Consider the following 19862-nt stretch of genomic DNA (forward strand, 5'->3'; position numbering starts at 1 on the left):
ACTCCGGGTACTCCAGTTTCCTCCCACAGACCAAAAAACATGCATGTTAGGTTAATTGATGACTCTAAAATTGTCCCTAGGTGTGAGTGACAGTGTGAATGGTTGTTTGTCTCGTTCGTCTATATGTGGCCCTGCGATGGACTTGCGATCTGTCCAGGGTGTCCCCCGCCTCTCGCACAGTGACTGCTGGGGATAGGCACCAGCTACCCGCGACCCGGAATGGAGAAGCGGGTAAAGAAAATGGATGGATGGATGGAAGTTTCTTGAACCGATTTTAGACGTCCATCAGACAGAGGACAATGTCATAAAGATTAGTAGTAAGCTTATCGTGTGTGTGTGTGTTGGGGGCTTACCGAAGAGACCATCTGTGGCCTAATGAACGCTGCTCCTTGGCCCTGAGAGCGCAGGGGCTTTTAGTGCATCTGTAAGAGCAGGTTTACTGAGCAGCAAGACATTAGCTAAAGCTGATTTCTTTACTGGAAACCCGTGCTTGAAGACCTTTGGAAGGAAGCTGTGTGTGTGTAGTAGGACTGAATCTCAACAAGCTGCTGCACATTTTCCTCCCAAACGCAGCTCAGCCAGAGCTTCAGATATATATGAAAAGTTGGGCAAGCACACACGGAGCTTTTTGCAGGCTGTTGTTGTACATCCAGGCACGAATCACTGCAGAGCTTCCTGAACTCACACACACACACGTACGTAACGTCCACCCACATCACAAGTGACAGAAGGACAGGATGCCAGGACCTCCCGCTGGGCCCCTTCTGCAGCTCAGCGCTCCGAGTACCGATGTAGACGCGAACTTAAAGGGATGGGGGGTGGGGGGGCATGAAATAAATTTGAGCTCCAAGTTTCTCGCAGCCAGATTAATTAATCTGAAACAAACATTTCACACACGGAAGCCGGATTTCAGGATTCTTATAATTTATTGCAGTTTGCACACAATTTAAAAATGTCAACAACAGCACACCAAAAAATTACAAAACTAAATACAATTAGAATTTACTCCCCTTGAGAAAAAACAAAACAAAAAGAAAAAAAACTCAACCGAACTATGATTGTCAAAGCTAAAATGACTAATTCTGAAACAGGAACTGAAAAAATGAAATTAAATTGTAATCTCAACAGGGAGCAAATTGATCTCAATCAAAAATCTGCTTGTTTAGTTTCCCAAGACAGTGATTGTCCTTTTTCAAAAAAGAGACTCAGTCATTTTTAAACACCCCCTCCCGCCCCCCACCCTGAAACCCTTCCTATAAACTGTCTATGACCTTTTTTTTTGTTGTTGTTGTTTTTTTTTCTCTAACCTTTACAAAAAGTCCCCCCCCACCACCCCTTCAAGTAAGCACAGCAAAAAGATGGAGATGTCATGTCAGGGCGATCCACGGCTCCACCTGACACTCACGCTTTGAACAAAACAAAACAAAACAAAAAGAAAGTTTAAATAAAAATGAAAAAAATAGCTTGGAGTACAGCAGTTTAAGGCGGTCAAGCACAACCAGAACAGAACATTTAAAAAAAAAAAGAAAAAAAAAAAAACCCAACACAGCAGTAGCGATGAAAACAACAGCAGGATGGAGGGAGCCCATATGCAGAGGCGCTGCCAGTGAAGAAATAACATTTCAAGACCAAAACGAGAAGATGTGGTGCAAACTGCTGCAATGTCACCCACACTGTTGCGTTGGCAAAGCCTGCAGGTGCCACCAGATGACGGGGCATGCAAACACACATATCTGAGAGAGGAGGAAACGAGGAGCGTCCGAATCTCTGCCAAATGTTCCTGGGATTGTATAAACGCTTGACCATCTTTATTTATTTTTATTCTTTTCCTTTTTCAAAACCTCAACGCAAAAAAATAAAAAATTCAAACCGATGTAGCCTCAACCCTCACATAGAAACACACACGCGCACACATAGAGAAAAGAAAAAAAGTTCTCCAATTATAGAAGCAAAATAAAAGAAGACAATATTTGTCTGATAAATTCCATGAATTTACATTTTTCTTGAACCATTCCTTAATGCTTTACAGTATCAAATACTTCTTAGCGTCAGAAATGTGGATTTCTTTTTTCCTTTTTGTAATAAAGGCATCTTTTCAGCAAAATTGTTTTCATGTCTTTTAGCTTAAAAAGGTGCTTTCAGCTGGGGCCGGCTCTCTCCCATCTATTTACAAACCGCACACAGATATCTGTCTGACTGCACCGAGCTGAGCCACGAATGCACCTTACCTTTCAACTTTCAGCGGGAGAGCTCAGGCCCAGAGGCTCTTTCTCCGTCTCCCTTTCTTTTTTAGACGCCTCAGCAGGGCCACGCAAGCTGCGCCTTGATTGGGCCGAGAACGAAAGGCCGAAATCTGCAGGGATAACGAGAAATGGCTCGACCGCGTTCAGAAACAGGACGGACCCGTGGGAGGAGGACATTTAACGCCTGGAGGAGGAGGAGGAGCAGGAGGACGAAGTGCTGGGCTGGGTGGATGGAGATATTCAGTAGGCTAAATTTACTGGTACTAACCAAGTCACACGCTCAAACACACACACACACATACACACATGCTCACAGCAGAGAAAAATCAGTGCATAAAGACACAGGCTTAAAATGCTTTATCGTTTTGCTTCCACATCCGACAGAAACGCGTTCTGTAACGTTCCTCCGGGAGCTCGGCGAGAGCAGAAAATAACCCTTCACTGTCAGGAGTTTGCTGTTCAAACACCCCCCCCACCCACACCCCCACACCCCCCATTCGATGCAAAAACAACAACTTAAAAGGTTTAAGATGAAATCAAATGTTCATGCAGTTTTTTTTGTTTTTGTTTCCATAGTCATGAGAATAATATTCATCGCTTCAACAGACCGCACCATGGAGTAGTATTCACAAAAAAATAAAATTAAATAAAATTAAAAACAAAACAAAAAAAAAAGGAAAAGAAAAAGGAAAGCCCGTCATCAAATATTTGATCAATTACAATGTGTACAGTAATACAGCAAATTCACATTTTCAGTTTAAAATATACAGGTTTGGACGTCATGCAACAACAGCAGGTCCCATTACAAAATAAAGTTACAAAATAATAATATTAATCATTAAGTTAAAAAAATGTAATGAATTAAAGTCTTAAAACTATAACAGAACAATATACAACAACCTTAAATTAAATACCTTTACAACAAGAAATGTTTTAAAGACTGCCAGCTAGATACAAGAAAAAAAAATCTATCAAGAACAATAATAATAATAATAATATTTTGTAAAGGTCTTCTTATTTTTAGAAAATACTTCAGATTGATTGGAAGTGAAAAAAAGGAGGCTGTGCATTGCATGAGTGCCTTCAGTTTGCCTGTCAGTCAGTCAGCTTTCCCCTGAACGCACCACCAAAGAGCTTAACGAGAGAAGTGGGGAGCGCCTCGCCAACGACACCTTCATACTAGTAGGAAAAACAAAACGAAACAAAATCAAAAGAAAGAAAAACACTCATACACACTCGCACACGTCAGGTGAAATTTTTGCCAGAGTAGTGCAGAATCACACGCCTTCTAACGGTGTGGCATCAGTTCGTGGTGATCACGGTACCCGTTTAGTGTATTGTAATGCTTTTTTTTTTTTCACTTCAGTGTGTTCGACCTTAACTCCTGCAGTGCTCTGTGCTGTCTGTGGACCTGGGACCGAGGCGCTGGCCGGGCGGGCGAAGCCATGTTTCTGGGGTCAGACGCAATGAGGGCGAAAAAAAACAAAAAACCTCTTTTTGAACAGAGCCGAGACATTCTCATTGGGACCCATGTCCTCAGACGCCAAAATAAAAACCACAAACAGAGGAGAGCTAACGCCAAATGGTGATAGGAGTTCAAAATCAGATACATTAAAATAAAGAAAAAATACCCCAAATAGCAACAACAAAATAACTCAGTAGTAACATTTTCATGTGCTATTAAAGTGCAGTTGAATGAGATGTTGCAACAAATAAAAACATGACTCACTTAAACCCCGACTATCAAACTCTGCCACCTTCCTTTCACCTCCCCAAACCTCTCTGCCCTTCTTTTTTTTTTTTTTTTTACTCCCCGTCTCCTTCCCTTTATCCCCAGTCTGGTTCTACTTCCACAGTTCCTGGGAGCTGTCCTCAATCGCCCAATCCCTGACATTGGGCAGCGCCAGCGGTTCGCTCTTCACGGACAGCGAGTTGACCAGTTCGCAATGGAACTTGCGGATGTGTCGGTAAAGGTCCCCGGATTGCGTGAAGCGCCGCTCGCACCACTTGCAAGCGTGTGGCTTCTCGCGCGTGTGCACCACTGCGTGGCGGCTGAGGTTGTGAGAGTACTGGAAGCTCTTGCCACAGGTGGTGCAGGTGTAGGGTTTTTCACCGGAGTGAGTCCGCTCGTGGCGCTTCAGCGTGTACATGCAGGAGAAGGTTTTGCTGCAGATGGTGCAGGTGGGCACGTTGACGTCTCCGGCGGGCTTGGAGCGGATGCCCTCCTGCTCCCTGAAGTGGGAGCTGAGGTGAAGCTGGAGGATGTGAGGGGAGGGGAAAACCTTGTTGCACAGCGGGCACATGAAGATCTGGGTGTGTTGGGCCGACAGCATGTTGGAGACGTAAGGCAGTAGCGAGGTATCCATGCTGGCCGCCTCAGCCTGGGCACGCTCGTTTTCTCCTCCCAGTATGTCCTCGTCGTCTGCTGAGGCTGGAGGCTTCTCGTCCCGCTCCAGCTCTGAGGCCAGAGACGCCTCCCGCAGGGCGGACAGGTGCGCCTCCAGCCCGAGCCTTCGCTGGGCCGACAGAGGCCCCCCAACCCCGTGGTGGCTCAGGCCTCCATTAGTGCTGGGAACCGGGGTTTTGGTGAGGCCACTGTGCTCCATGTCATAGTCTCCACCTCCCAATTCCTCTTCTTCATCTGAAGCTACACCCCTCTCCACCTTCACCCTCACAGCCAAGGGGCTCTGCAGGCTGTCCGGTGTCGCTGCCCCACTGAAAAATGACTGATGGTGGTTGGTGTGGTTGCTACCTGCGATTGGCTTCACTGACAGGTCCAGGACGCAGTCAGCTGCATCGTTCGACACCCTCCTGCCTCTGTGCCCTCCACGAGAACTCACCGAGCGGTGGGACCTCTGAGAGAGGGATCCAGTGGAGCTGCTGGGGCTGCCGGCCGGGGACAGCACCTTCCCTCCCTCCCCCAGGCCTTCGCCTGCCTGAGCTTCAGGCTCACCGCGTCCTGGGCTGGTTCTAGCCATGCCTGGGGTCACTGGCCTGTCCGCAGACGGCAACCTCAGCCACAGTGGGCCTCCCTCAGCCTTCCCCTCCTCCTCTTCATCACTGTGAAGCAGGTCGGCAGTAGCAGGCCGACCCGTCGAACCTTCTGATAGGCTGTCAGCCTTGTCAGAGCAGCTGGACCCGCCGTCGTCTTCTCTGCGCGTGCTGTCTGCCTCTGCTGTGGCCTTCCGCTTTAAACGCTTCTTGCACACCTTGACAATGTCATACATGTGCAAGTAGCTCGCCGCTGCCAGCACATCCTCTACGGGGAGGTCCTGGAACTGCAGCTTGCCCTCGTACATGAACTCCAGCAGTAGGGAGAAGGCCGGCGCCGTCACAATGTCGCTGTTGAGGTGCACCACGTCTCTCTTGTCTAGCTGGTCCTTGTAGAAAAGGTGAAAGTACATGCTGCAGGAGGCCAACACGGCCCGGTGTGCACGGAACTGGGCATCGCCCACCAGCACCGTGGAGTCACACAGAAAGCCCTGGTGGCGCTGCTCGCTCAGACACTGAAGTAAATGTCTGCTGTGGTCTGGGAACTCCATCCTGCCGTCCTCATAACCTGCAGCCACACAAAGACATGGAGTCAAACGTGAGTGCATCGGGTCTCAGATTCCACGATCGAAGACTTTAAATTCACCTTTTAAAGGACGGTGCTCGGAAAATAAATAAACCGAAATGCATACAGCAAACAAAACAAACAGAACACCATATAAAATTACAAATAAGGAGAATTTTTTTTAACATTACAAAACAGATTTATATTTAAGTTGAACCTTAATTTTACTACAACGTTCTAATCAAAAACTGGGTGTTTCTGATAACAATTTCGACACATAAAATTATAAATAATGAATCCGATAAGAAAAAAAGAAGAAATCGGGAAAAATACAAACGAAAAGATAAATGCCAACAGCACATATGGTACAAGACGCTGAAAGAAATAAAACACACACACACACTTACAGATGGAGTGCAGATGGAACGCAGCAAAAGGTAGGTCAGTGAACGAGAATAAGACATAAAATATGATGTATTTTAACATAAAAAATTTACCCCAAACAAAAACAGGTAATTATCTAAGTAATAAACTTTTTTTTTTACAATGATTGAAATATATTTTGTTCAATCATGCAAATTTTCCTTTTTACAGACACTAATTATTCATCTATTTTAGTAATTTTTTTTACTTTTCTTCAAATAAAGCTGAACTAAAACAGAGTAACTGAACAACTGCATTAATAAAAACTGAATTCAGTTTTTACCACCACAAAGACCTAATCTCAGGTGAACCACAGAGTCAGATTCCTCCACTCTGTCTTTCTGCATCACTCCAACTCCTCTGCCTGCACTCCTGGATTGTCGCTTCTCCTACGCTGGTTATTTTTATTAACCTACTTTGGCCTGGCCTGGCACAGCCCTTTTAGGTAACCGGCTTTCAGCTCTGCACACTGTCCTCACGTATACAACACACACACACACCACACATAGTGCCAGCCTACCTACCAACCACCTCCACAGACTAAGTCGAGAAGCAAAACTGGCCAAGAGAAAAAGCACGGTCGAAAAAGAAAACAGCTCGTCCTCCGTTTAACCTGCGTGCGCCGGCTTTAGGGTTGAGATTAAACGGGAAAGAGGAGACAAAAAACTTGCAGCGAGCCTTTACAGGTGTCTTAATTTAAAGAAAAAGTTTGGAGAATTTAATTTATCTAGCTGATGAGCTGACAGACATTAACGCGGCTCAATCTCGGGTGAGAGAAGACGAAGAGGAGAATAAAAATCAGCAGAAAGTCCCACCTGTTAACCAAGTTGATTTGTCCTGCCTGAGAAAATACATCGCTCCCGCTCTGCTCTGTGTTAACCGCAGCAGTTAAATCGCCTCATTTGAATGAAGCTGAACCAGGAATGTGAGTGTGTGTGAGACTGTGTGTACGTCTGCGTGGTGTGTGTATGTGTGAGTGTGTGTGTGCTCGCCCTCCGGCTCGCTCAGACTGCTTTTAATGAGGGGGGACTTACGGGGACAAGGGTGTACCACCTCCCACCTACCCCTCCAACCCCACCCCTCTGTCCAGCCAAACCCCTCTCTGCCACCTCCTCCTTCCACACACACACACACACACACACCACTTATACACTCCTTCCCATCTGAATCTTACAAGAAAAACTCTGCACATCCGCCCCGGGAGAAGAAACTGCCCTCTTCCTCAACCCTCCCACCCACCCAGAGGGGAAGATTTACAATACAATCACTGTAAGTGCCCTGCTCGTCACAGCATCAATCCTAATCCTTAAAGATGGCTAAAAATAAAGACGGCGGCGTCGGCGGCAACGGAGGCTCAGGAGGGCAGCAGCCAGTCGCCGAGCCCACCCGGTCCTCCCGTCCGGGCCGGTCAGCTCAGGCGGGGGGTCTGAGGGAGACACTCACAAGAAAAGGCAGCGAGAGAGAGAGAGAAGGCGAGGGAGAAGCTGGGATGGCTGGGGAGGGAGGCTTACCCACATCTGATCCAGCTGACGGGGGCCATATGGCAGCTGCTAGCCAGATAAAGAGATTAAGACTAGGAGGGAGTGCGATTACAGCTGTCTAGCCAATTCAGGCAGCTCAAATCTGCAACTTCTAAATTAGTCTCCTCTACTCCAGCCGACAGGAGGGGGAAAAGTGGGTAAAGCAGACCGCACATGCTTTCAAGTAAATTTAAAGTGGAACCGAATTAACTGTAAAGGAAAGACAAAACAGATAATTAGGGCTGAAACACTATTTGGGAATTTTTCTTTGCACTTTTCATGAATTAAAATACGTATTGTGTTAATTACTCGTATGTAACGGATTGCAAAAACGGCTAAAGTACATTTCTTTTTACCCAAATTATATTGAGGGAGAACATGACTGTCCAAAAACGATGGCAGACAACACAAAGAGGAAAACGGAGGCAGGAGTTTTAAATACATCTCTCTCAACTCCAAGCTAAAAACACAACAAAGTGTTCCTGGACAGCAATTACCCCTCAAACAGGCAACTACTGTTGCTGTTCACAGCTGAAGCGATCGCGCAGGTTTGACACAGCGGAGATCCCCGCTGAATAAAATAACTACTCCTCAGCCGGTCTACTATATGCACGCACAGACACACGAAACAATACCTGCAGCAGTACGCATCAACTTGATTAACTCCAGTGTGGCAGAATAGCCGGGCTCCTCTGACTGGGCTGTGTATCCTCCTCACTCTGAATCAATGAGTGGGTAGAAGAGGAGTGCCGAAGAAGAGGGGAGGTAGGCAAAAAAAAAAAAAAAAGAGAGAGAGAGAGGGAGCGAAAACAAACAAACAAACAAAAAAAAACCACGCTGTTCAAACTGCGAGGGACAGATGCAAAGTGGAGGAGATGTTGGAGGGGGAACGAGATACCACCTCCCTCCTCCTCCTCTTCTTCCACCTCCTCCTTCTAACTGGCGCTGATCGGCAGCCGCAAACACACGCACACACACACACACACACACACACAGAGCACTAACTCTCCCAGGCTGCCGCTGAGACTCACAATAAAGGACCGGGGAGGGGTGGAGGCGGTGGAGGAGGAGGTGGGGTGGATGGCAGCCTGTCAGCTGCTCTGACATCATCCTCAGATGGAGATGCTACCTCCAGCTGTGCTCTTTCTACAGCCATATGCTGCCTCCTCTACACTCCTGCCACCAGACTCCTCTTTCATTCTACCAACACGCCGCAACTTTGTCTCTCCTTCTCCCCCTTCCTTAAAAAAAAAAAAAAAAAAAAAAAGAAAAAAAAAAAAAACTAAAAACTAAATGCAGTGTGATTTGTGTCATCATTATTAAACAGGCGTTTTCTCTCCCCCCCTCCCCAGTGCTGCTATCAAAACAAAGGAAAAGTTCACAAAAGAACAAATAAATAATAATTTTTTACTTAAAGTATTAATTCCTCAAGTGCACCTCCTCCTTCCAGTAACCACAAACAAAGACCAGCACATTTTGCAACCGACAGACGCTCACAGCTGATATTGTTTTCCACTTTTTTACGGTTCAGTGCCGCTGCGCCTGTCTTGTATTCATTCATTCATTCACTCTCTCGCTCATTTATTCATTCATCTATCTATTATCCACCCCCCCTTCTCTCAAGTTTGAACAACTCACAGGAGCAGATAGAAAAGAAGAAAAAAAAAGAAATGAAACAAAGGGAGAATTAAATGAGAAAACAATAATCTTTATAGTAAACAGGGGAGGCAGAAAAAGTTGCCAACTTTGGAGCGAGTGAATCAACAATATTTACAGTTTGATTACGGTGGCCGAGCAGGCTCAAAAAAGTTTAAAAGGACAAACGGAGCTGAGCGTCGTCACCTAATTTAAACCTTATTTTTTAATGGTTTTAATCGTCTCAACTGTTCCGAAACATTTTATTTCCACAAGCGAACTTCCCCCACACTTGTGTCCTCTCCGGTTTCGGTGTTAAAAACGAATTTCCGGCTCACTTTTGGCACGATTTATCACCGCGACAGCGCGAAACTTCTGGACCCGGAGACCCGGAGGTCTGGCTTGAATCGGGCTAATTGTTCAACTTGGTCCAGAAGCAGTTATTTATTATTTTATTTTTGTTCTACCGACGAGCTTCGAAAACGAGCTTAAAAGTCGAACTAAGAAGAAGAAGACTGCAATTAATTACTTACCAGAGGAAGACACAACACACACGCGCGCGCGAGCGAGCGGAGACACGCTGCTAGCTATAGCTCGATAACCCGCTAACAAAAGTAAAGCAGACAGGACACAATATCCAGGTATTTACAGTTGTTCCAAAGGCCCCGGTGCTATGACAACAGCTGGCGAAACACCGCGGAGGGACGGCTAACGCAGCAACTGTTAGTGCGCCGAGACAACACAGTCATGCTAAGACACGGCGCCGAAGCTAGCCTCCGATTTCACATCCTCCCGTAAAGGGCCATTTCACCTCTTTTTTTATTTCGGTTAAGCCTTCGGACTGTCTTAGTTAGCTTCAGCTCGAAATCAAAAAACTTTTCAAACCTCTACATTAAGTGCGGGTTGTTTTAAACGCAGCGTGCGAGGCGTGGAGCTTTTATTCTGCTCGGAAAAGTTTTTTTTTAAAGAAAAGGGGCGATTTACTTTCCCGGAGAATATGTTCATATTGGTCGGACCTGTGGAGCCGATCTGAGGTGGCTTTAATAAATGAAACAAAGATAAAAAGTACACAGGTCACAAGCAGAGTTTAAAACAATCTGTTTTTAGCGCACATGTTCGGATTTCACAAATGGAAAAGCTGCCAAAAAGAGTGAAACTGTCCTTTAATGAGCTGCCGACTAGGAAGCTGCTAATCGGACGCCAACTTCGGCGGCGTTGCTAAGGAGCTACTTTTCCCCCCTCCGTCTCCCGAACCTCCTTTTATCGGGGACTCCGGTAACGAAAGGCGGCACTTACAGACAACAAGGTCCGGCGTCCTCCTCCGTCAGTTCCTCCCCTCCTTTTCTTTTCTCTCCTCCTTTGGAGACCAAACTACTTTGTACTAAATTTCCATAGCAGAGGCAGCCGAGGCGAGCGGGCGCAGGGGGACGGGGAGTGTTGTAGCACTCTCTGCGGCGACCAGATGTTTCCGAGCTGTTGCTGCTCAACTCGAGCCGGGGAGAGAGGAGAGCAGGCGGGCGGGCGAGGAGTTGCCACCGGCGAGGAGGAAAGTGAAAGGCCCCCCCGCCCTCGCTCTGACGGAGGGAAAGGGATACGTCTTCTTCTCTCGTCGGCGTAGGCTGACACCAGGCAACAACAACAACAACAGCGGCGGCAGCGGCGGCGGCGCACCGTGAGGAGGCAGGGAAGAAGGAGCTGGGCCGAACCGACTGGTTCTGCGAGTCAGCGGGGCGGACTGGCGCAGCGGAGAGCGAGTGGAGAGCGGCGCGGTGCGCTCTGGGTAGTGTAGTCAGGCAGGAGGAGGAGGAGGAGGAGGGTGGAGCTGATGTGAGCAGGTGCATCACCTTGACAGAAACAAACAGTGGAACCGGATGACGCTCTGATTGTTGAAGTAACAGCAGAACACAAGCAGGTCGGAACAGCTGCGCCTCGTCCAGAAGAGCCCATTTGGAGCTCATAATGAGCATGAAGATGTAATAAATGGTTCATGTTAGGCAAATCCGAGTGTTATCTTTAATACATCCGTGCAGGAACATATGTAATCACAGACAGGTGATGACAGCAGGCAGGCTTTAATTTGTACACAACAGGTCACTGTTCACTTATTTATGTTCAGTAACTATTTAAAAGGGTATGTGCAATTTATGAATCTGTTAAGACTTTATCTTATTATATGAATGCTTTTTGTTTTCCACTTTTTACCTGTTTTGCAATCAAACTACTTTAGCAGACTTTGTGCCGTTTTAATCATTCATACAGCAAAACATTCGGCTTGTTTGGGAACAGTGTGCTGTCACTTTTAGTGCTTGTAACTTTTACATATATATTTTAGATTATTTAGCTTTATATACAGAACTCGTCTTAGCTTTTATCCACAGTTTTGTATTTTTAGCTTTAGTCGCAAGGCTTTCAAACAAAACATACAAGTTATACATCAAACCGCACGGCTCGATCAGGATTAGCGTGTTATAACAACAATGACAAAATCTGCAGTAAGCTGCACAAAAAATAAAACAAAACAAAACAAAAACGTTAGTGGTGATCAATGGGTTTTTTGGTGAAACGGATGAGAAAACCCAGCCCTCATTTGGATCTCTGCTTCTTCACAAAATATCTTTCAAAGTTTTGAACAGGTCACAGAAAGCTGAGGGTTACTTTTCAGTCTGTTTCTGTCTTGAGTCTACTGTCAGTGGAGGTGACAGACATAGGTGTGGTGTTACCATGGTGACCACAATGCGCCACTGTCAACAGCTTTAACATCTCCTTGGATCTTGGTTGTCTTTACACTTCTTCAACAGTTTATACGTCAACATGTCGGGGTTTATCCGTAGCTACATTGGTGCCTTTTAAACATCTAATCTGCAATTTTCCTGTTGTTTCTCAATTTTTATTTGCAGTCCAAGCAGACTAACCTGGAAGCAGTGGCCGTCATTTGAATCCAATTTTAAACAATTATTCAAGCTTAAACACATCTAAAAACAGCATCCTTCATCTTCATGTTACTGAACTTTCCTTTACGCCGCCATCAAACCACTGTGACATAGATTTTGGGTGTTGTTTAAAAGGAATAAACATCCCTGATCAGTTTTCAGTTTTCATTTACTAAAACAGCTGGGCTCTGTGGGTTTTTAAGGAGGGTATATTTGTCAAAATATTACATATCTTATGTTTATGGCTCACAGGGTGAACGTTGACGTTGCTCATCTGAAATGTTTGTTTCAGGATGTCCATGGGGGGTTGATGACAATGGCACTACTCTAGTATTAAATACAAATTTATCACTGTAACTTTTTATGCCATAGTGAACGCCTGTACTTTGAGATGTCAGCCACTCTTTTATTGTGCAGTCTTTACAGTTTATCAATAATTAGCTGCATGGGTTATATGACAATCAAAAAACTATTTGGCACTGAGAGCAAACTTAACATGTTTTTTTAAAAAAAGCGAAAAGAGTTACAGAAAAGTGGTGAAGCTCTAGTGAAAACTAAAAATGGAGGCTAATGAGTGTAAAAATAAACGGGTGAGCGTGCCTCCTGCAAGAGCAGCAGCTCTCTAAGATCCCAACTCTCCCAGGAGACGCATGACTGGCACTTTAATGGGAGGCCTGTCTGACTCTCTTTGCCTCGTAACGCCAAGCCTTTGTGCGGCGAGGCCTGTTCAACCTGTACGCGGCAGCTCACGCCGATCGAGTTGTTCCACATTACTCAAGCTGGGCTCGTGTGGCTCCTTCACAGGCAGCTCGGTCCTGCAACACAAAAGGGGTGAAACCCCCCCCCACCAAACACGTAAAACAGAGCAACACCGAATGACACGAGTAAGGCGCACTTGTCAGAATGTCACTGAAAACTGGACAAAATGTTTACGCTCAAGAAAACGGCCCGACTGTGCCGTCTATCACGTTTTAACATCCTCTCAGATGTGGGTCACTGGGACAAAAAAAACCTTTTATATCTGCTTGTCAAGAGAGCTTCGACATGAAAAAAGTTTGGTTGCCCGTGTGAGCCTATTTGCATTCCCCAAACCTGTCCCAGTAAACTAATTGGCGTTACTAATAGATGGCTGGATGGAGCGCAGCCCTGTGTGGTAATGAATTCACACGATCTGGTGTCATAGCTGAAGGACTAGTTAAAATGCAAATGAACGATGACCCTGTTACGTGTCTGTCAATTTGGGGATCCGTGTTGCTCGAACGTTCACCATGAGCCCCTTGTTCATGCATGAAAGTACAATTAGGCCCAACGAGCAGCTCCACAATGGATCTGCACAGAAAAATGGATATTAGGGCAAACTTTCACTACTGTTGGCTAATTTGTGTGATAAATAAAAAGCAGATCCACTATTTTGGGACAGTTTGTTGTTAACACTTTAAAGGCACTCAATGCAATTTATGAAATCGGAAATATATAAAGGTTATCCTGAACTGTATCAAATTGTGCCCCTTGAAAGAGTTTATCCCAGGAGTTTTCTAGATGTGCTGATATGCAGTTCTGGAATGAGGGTACGCACCCAATGCAAACAAAGCACAAATCTGAGCATAAATATATACCAGTACATCAAAACAGTCCATGAACTCCGACACTCTTGACCCATTTTCAGTCGTTTTGGCTGTTTTCATAAGTAAGCTTTTTTAAAAAACTTTTTTAGTATCTCTTTTGCTCCGAGGACCTTTAAAATAATTCTTCTTCTGGCACTGGAAAACATGACATTGCACATCTGTCTGGGTCGTGTCTGTTTTGTGTGTGTGTGTGTGTGCGAATACCTCAAGAAAATCCCATGCAGTTTTTCTAATCCTACGACACCTTTCCTGTTTCCTCCCACCTAACCCACTCATTGTTCAGCCACCGACAGATGCCAGAACACAGACCTGTGTGTGTGTGTGTGTGTGTGCACATGTGAGCAGAAAAGCAATGAAAAGCGGACTGAGAATATGTGACTGTTTCATCCTCCCTGCAGCTGAAAACTAAAAACAAAGCAGAAGGGGTGAAAAAACAGCTTCTAATCACGTGTTTGCAGCAAGTTTTTCTTTAAGGAAACTGTAAGGAAATAACCTGCCTTCATCCACACTCTCTTTCAAACGTTTCAAAGACAGCAGTTAGACCTTCTTCACACTGATAAAAAAAAACCACCTGTTTCTTTTATATGTGTACTGAACACATATTTAACTTTTGTGTGTTATTTCAGAGTAAATGCAATACCGTTTCCAGCTGATTTTTCTACTTTCCACCTCTGGAGGTCGCTAAAGATCCCATGTTATGCACTCAAGAGTCTCCATTTAGGTCAATTCAGTGAAGGTTTGGTGCCATTGCATTTTGATAATAACCATAATAATAAAACAACTGGAAACATTTTGTATGTGTGCCATGCATAAAATAAAGCCTTTAACCTTTAAAAATACATAATTATTCTTAAACATGAAAAGACAAAAGGGAAATAATCAAAAAGTACCTTACATCTAAAGGTTAACACATGTTTTTGCTTATCTGACTTGTACCATGCCACACTTGGCAGGTTGTAGTTGATTTTATTTTTTTTTCTTGCTGGGAAACACAAAATCCTGAAGAAAACGGCAAGTCATTTAGTAAAAAATCGTTGGCTGCACCTGAAACATTATCACCGAATAGCTTCACGGTCTCCAGCTGCTGTTGCCAGCGTTAATTGCATTTTTTCTTGTTGACATGCTTTTTTTTATATTTAAATGTTTTCAAAAATTAAAAACATAAAAGAATCTTCTGCACATCAAATGAAAAAAACGTGGTGATTGTACTCCACTAACACGTAGAACTGTGTTAGTGGAGTATTGGGACCCATTTAGAGGATTTTTTAAAACTGAAAACAAAGAATATTTCTCTCAGAAAGTGATAATTAGATGTCTACAAATCATTACCTTTTGAAGTCAAGATGGTCACCACAGTTAATCAACCTTATCTAATGCAAAAAGGCCATAACACAGTCATTTTGATGTATATTGAGCTAAAATTAGGTGTGGTAGTACCTGAGCATCATCTCCAACACATACTTCGAGCACGAACAGATTACTTTGGCTGTAATGCAGCGGGTGATATGCATTCCTTCAGGGGATGCTAGTTTTATTTTTAAAAACGACCACCTCTAAGTTTTCCGAGCCATTTTAGGACATTTCTTTTGTGGGGACACATTATTCCGCTCGTCCCAGTTTTAATTTTGACCTTTAAATTGTCAGTAAATTTTCTGCCCTGAATCAAAATGAGCTCAAGCCAAAATGTTAATCTGCAGACACGTCTCGTCTGATAAATTGTTCTGCTCAGTTTCCAAACAGCAGGAGGTTGAAGTAATCAAAAAAAAAAAAAAAAAGGAGATCACTGGAGTTCACAGCAAACATCGTTATTGCTCATCCTTTAACAATCTCTACGCAGCGCTGAGTCAAGCACAGAGATGGGTTCAGAGCAGCAGTTATTCTCCTCTTCCAGTTTCCTTTCATCTCGGAAAGACTCAGCCACTGTGTGAGACACTAAGACTGCTTCCTGTCCGTTTAAGAGCATCCCAAAACCTGCAGCAGCGTGCCCCACAGCTTCCCTCATCATATCCATAATGGGGGTGTGCAAGAGGGGATGCACTCTGGGAGACACTGGCTGGCAGACAGAGTGAAGGGAGGAGATGGGAAGAAGGGCAGACAGATGTTTAAACCTCTGCCCCGGGGCATATGAGATTAATCAATCCTCCAAGGCTTAAACAGAAACAGAGAGGTGCGAGATACTAACCGTGGGTTTAAATAAAATAGACTTTACATATTGAAACACTTTTTTTTCTTGCAGAGGTTTGGAGCAAAGCCATTCCAGCTCTCAGAGCCAAGCTGCCTCTGCAAGAAGTCTGTTCTAGATATATAGTATGTATATATATATATATATATATATATTTATATATATAAACACATTATGTTCACACCTCTCCTCTCAAGCTGGATGGTGTGAAAACATCATCAATGTGTTTTAATATATTTAGGCTCTAAACAGGCCTGGAGCCAACAAACACGCCTGCAACTTCTGCTTGTTTCTATTCTGTTTCAAATTAAACCAGTGCCAACTACAGCAACCGCAGTTTCTGCAAAAATGTAGCGTGAAATCTGAATGCTGAATGACACTGAAGAAAACTGCAGAAGAAGCTGAAACTGAGCTTTAAAGCTAAAAGAAGCAGAACACTCGCTAAACTATTAAAGAACCAAAACAGTAGCCAAAAGCTTAACAAAAGGCTAACTAGAGGTAGCAAAAGGCTAGTTAATAGCTAAAGTAGCAAGATGTTAGCTAAAGGCTAAAAACAGTAAAAGACTATCTAAAGGCTAAATTAGCAAAAAAGTGGATAATGTCTCAAAGTAGCAAAAGATTAAATAAAAGTTAAAAGTATTAAAAAGCAAGCTAAAGGTAGCAAAAGGCTTGCTGAAACCTATGGTACCACATGGGTAGGTAAAAGTAGATAAAGAAGAGCTAAAAGCTAAGGTAGCACAAGGATAGCTAAAAGTTGCAAAATCTAGCTAAAAGCATCAAAAGAATAGCTAAAAGCAAAAATCAACAAAAGGCTAGTTAAAAGTAGCAAAAACCTTGCTAAAGGCTAAGGAAGCACAAGGGTAGCTAAAAGTAGCAAAAGATTAAGAGTTAGGAAAAACACTAGCTAAAGAAGACTAAAACAGATCAAGCGTGCTGAAGCCAGTTTCAAAAACAATTTTTTTTAAAGAATCAGAGAGTTTATTTCATTTAAATGCATTTATATGTAGAAATAAATATAAATAAAGTTAAAAGTTATAAAAGTTACAAAAACCAAAAGCGACTGCCCAAGTACTAGATTGCAGAAAATGTTTAGAAAAACCCCCCAAAAAAACTGGCAAAGAGTGTGATTTCTGAATCCCACCATTGTCAATCTGACATGAACAAAAACATCTAGTGAGCCTTACAGCGAGGGAAATCCTGTTTACCCAAAGCAACAGAGCCCACACCAACTTTCTGTCAGAGTCAGGAAGTCAAAGCAGCTTGGATCAGCTGACGGTGGCACGAAATCCGTCCATGCAGTTAAATGATGATCATCTGGTCCAGCGTGCGGCTGCTGTTGTAGGAGGCCTGGAAAGCAGCCATTTTGACTGAGTGTAAAATATTCATGAACTATCAATGGTCGCCCATCTGACTGGCTGGGGAACAGCTGTTGGGTCCCCGTGCCTCTAGAGGTGCAGCATCTGTCCATTTGAGGAGAGCAAATGTGTGTTTGTGTGAGCTGATGCTGGCATTTATGTATATGTGTGTGTGTGTGAGTGTGTTCCCGTGTGCCTTTTCTAGACACGAATATGTGTGTGCGTGCGAGGGCACAGGTTGTGATGCATGTGTGTGTTCACGTCTCAGGGGGAGAAGACATTAGGAGGAACAACTGTGTATTTAACTTGCTTATCTCCTCCAGATGGTGGAGGATCATTTTAGAGATGATCAAATAGCAAGTCTCAATTTTATCAGGATCTGAACCTGTCAGTCAAACATCACTCCCATACAGAGACGCATATATAAGGGGAGCGGCACATTATGCAGTCATCTCCTCCGTGTGATGTGTTAAAGGGGATGTTTCTATTTAACATCTAAAGCAGAAGCCATTCTCTAGGTGTATTGTTGTCTTCGAGCATCAGCACACAAAAGCTTTGTGTGTGTGTGTGTGTTTGTGTGTGTGCGGCTTTGGCTGTGGCTGCATGATGGACATCTGGAAGCTAAATTGGTTAATGGCGCCTCCAAGCCAACAGCCAGCCGGCCGTCTTCTCGCTGAGATAAAAGAGATGTGTGTGTGTGTGCCTGTGCGCACGTTAGTAAAGTGAGAAGGTGGGCTCGATTTTTGGAGGGTTCTACATCTGGCCAGCCGTCTTGCCACAGAAAAAAAACAAAAAAAACCCCACCCCCGCTGGACAATTAGGAGGTTTTACCTTCCAGATTTATGTGTGTCTGTTATCTTCAGAGCACACTCTACAATCATAAAACCAGGTTTGTTTGTCCTGACAGGCGAGAAGCTAAGGTTGAGTCACGAGAAAAGGCACCGTGTTTGGTTATGTGGAGCTGTTTCATGTCCAAGTGTCCTCGGCGAGACACTGAAGTCCGTGCAGCCAACTAACCGCAAATCGATCGGTGTGGGAATGAGACTTGTAATGTAAAAAATAGTTTGCACCTGATCAGAAAACAGTGACAAACTAAAGAGTGCCATGCAAAAGTATGGAGGTTAAACAATAGCCAGTGTAGCATTGTTTCGGTATGGCATTTTTGAGAAAGATGTGTTTATAAGCCTGAAAAAATATAATACAGGATGACTTCTGCCCTGTTCTTCACATTCCAGTGTTTTGTGCCTCTTGTCATGATTGATAAGACACTTATTATTGTTTACTATTTGACCGAACGTCGCTTACTATCTCTTTAACTATGATGTACAAAACAGACTGACAGGAGATTAAGAAAGCTATTGGGTTTTAAACATCAGATTCATTGTTTTTTAACAAACGAGGACACAAATAACTCTACAGAAGAAAAACTGAAAAGCTTTTAACCAGTGTCTTAGTTCAGGTTTTTTTATCCAACGAGAACAAATGACAACATTTCTGTGTCCGTAAGCCAGGTGTGGCAACTGTGACGCTCGCTGCAGCTGCAGGATGCACACGCAGCACAAACAAGAGAGAAATATTAACGCGGACCGAGCTGTAAATAAACACGGATACAGCAGACGCAGCTGAGTTCAGGCCAAGGGTGCGGAAACGGTGGCGTGATCTCCTCAAAACCTTTGTTGTAAGATCTCAGGGATCAAGCTGAACCGAACCGAGCTGCAGCAGCCTCTGTTCTGTCTGCTTGTCTGTCTCTCTTCAGTCCAGATGTCAGAGGAGCGAGCCAACAGCTGTGGCAGGAAATGAGCCCCCAGGCAGTGAAAGGGCTAATACACATCCACACAGAGGAGTGAGGAACCAAAACAGAACACACACTCGCACACAAAATCACTTCTTAGGATGTGTGCTCCTTTGTGCCTGAGCTGCTCCTTCATGTTCAGACACTCACATTAAACACCTCTGTGCTTTCGTAGACTTTTATATTTCCCTCTTTTCTCCAGGATTTATTCATTTTGTGTCTGTGCATAGGCGGTGCTGGTGCCAGCCTGTCAGCCTGCCTGCCACAACGTCAGCCCCGGAGCCAGCGGGAACATTTGCCTTGTGGCTCCAATTCCCAGGAATGTCTAACCTGCGCCAGCTGTTGAGAACATGTTACCTGTGCCAACAATGTGCCAGCTCTGCCCACCACATCACCCGCAATTTTATCTCCATCTGGCCGCGAGATTGGGTTTGCTTGTTTGTCAGCATCTTACTGTCTTTAACTCTTCCCACATCTGTATTTGTAGTTGCATCAGTGGATGCCTTTATTGCACACGTGTGTGTGTGTGTGCAGTGTGTCAGTGTGCTGATACATTTATGGGTGTATGGACGTCCGTGTGCGCACATCAGCTTGGACGTAT

General features: G+C 44.4%; 1 protein-coding gene across 4 annotated transcripts; it reads right to left on the minus strand.

Moving 5' to 3' along the window:
- Positions 1–907: 907 nt before the first annotated feature.
- On the minus strand, positions 908–11126 carry zbtb18 (zinc finger and BTB domain containing 18). 4 transcript variants are annotated; one of them, XM_017432278.3, is made up of 2 exons: positions 10674–11126; positions 908–5802 (listed from the first exon to the last, which is right to left on the minus strand). In XM_017432278.3, the coding sequence occupies exon 2, from the start codon at positions 5783–5785 to the stop codon at positions 4088–4090; it is 1698 nt and encodes a 565-aa protein (XP_017287767.1). In that variant the 5' UTR covers positions 5786–5802; positions 10674–11126; the 3' UTR covers positions 908–4087. The 4 variants fall into 4 exon arrangements, with proteins under 4 accessions (XP_017287767.1, XP_037829617.1, XP_017287760.1 ...); XM_037973689.1 differs by lacking the exon at positions 10674–11126 and adding an exon at positions 9911–10563; XM_017432271.3 differs by lacking the exon at positions 10674–11126 and adding an exon at positions 8378–8989.
- Between the last annotated feature and the right edge of the window lie 8736 nt (positions 11127–19862).

This window comes from Kryptolebias marmoratus, linkage group LG22 (assembly GCF_001649575.2).
Source record: "Kryptolebias marmoratus isolate JLee-2015 linkage group LG22, ASM164957v2, whole genome shotgun sequence".
Taxonomy (NCBI): Eukaryota; Metazoa; Chordata; class Actinopteri; order Cyprinodontiformes; family Rivulidae; genus Kryptolebias; species Kryptolebias marmoratus.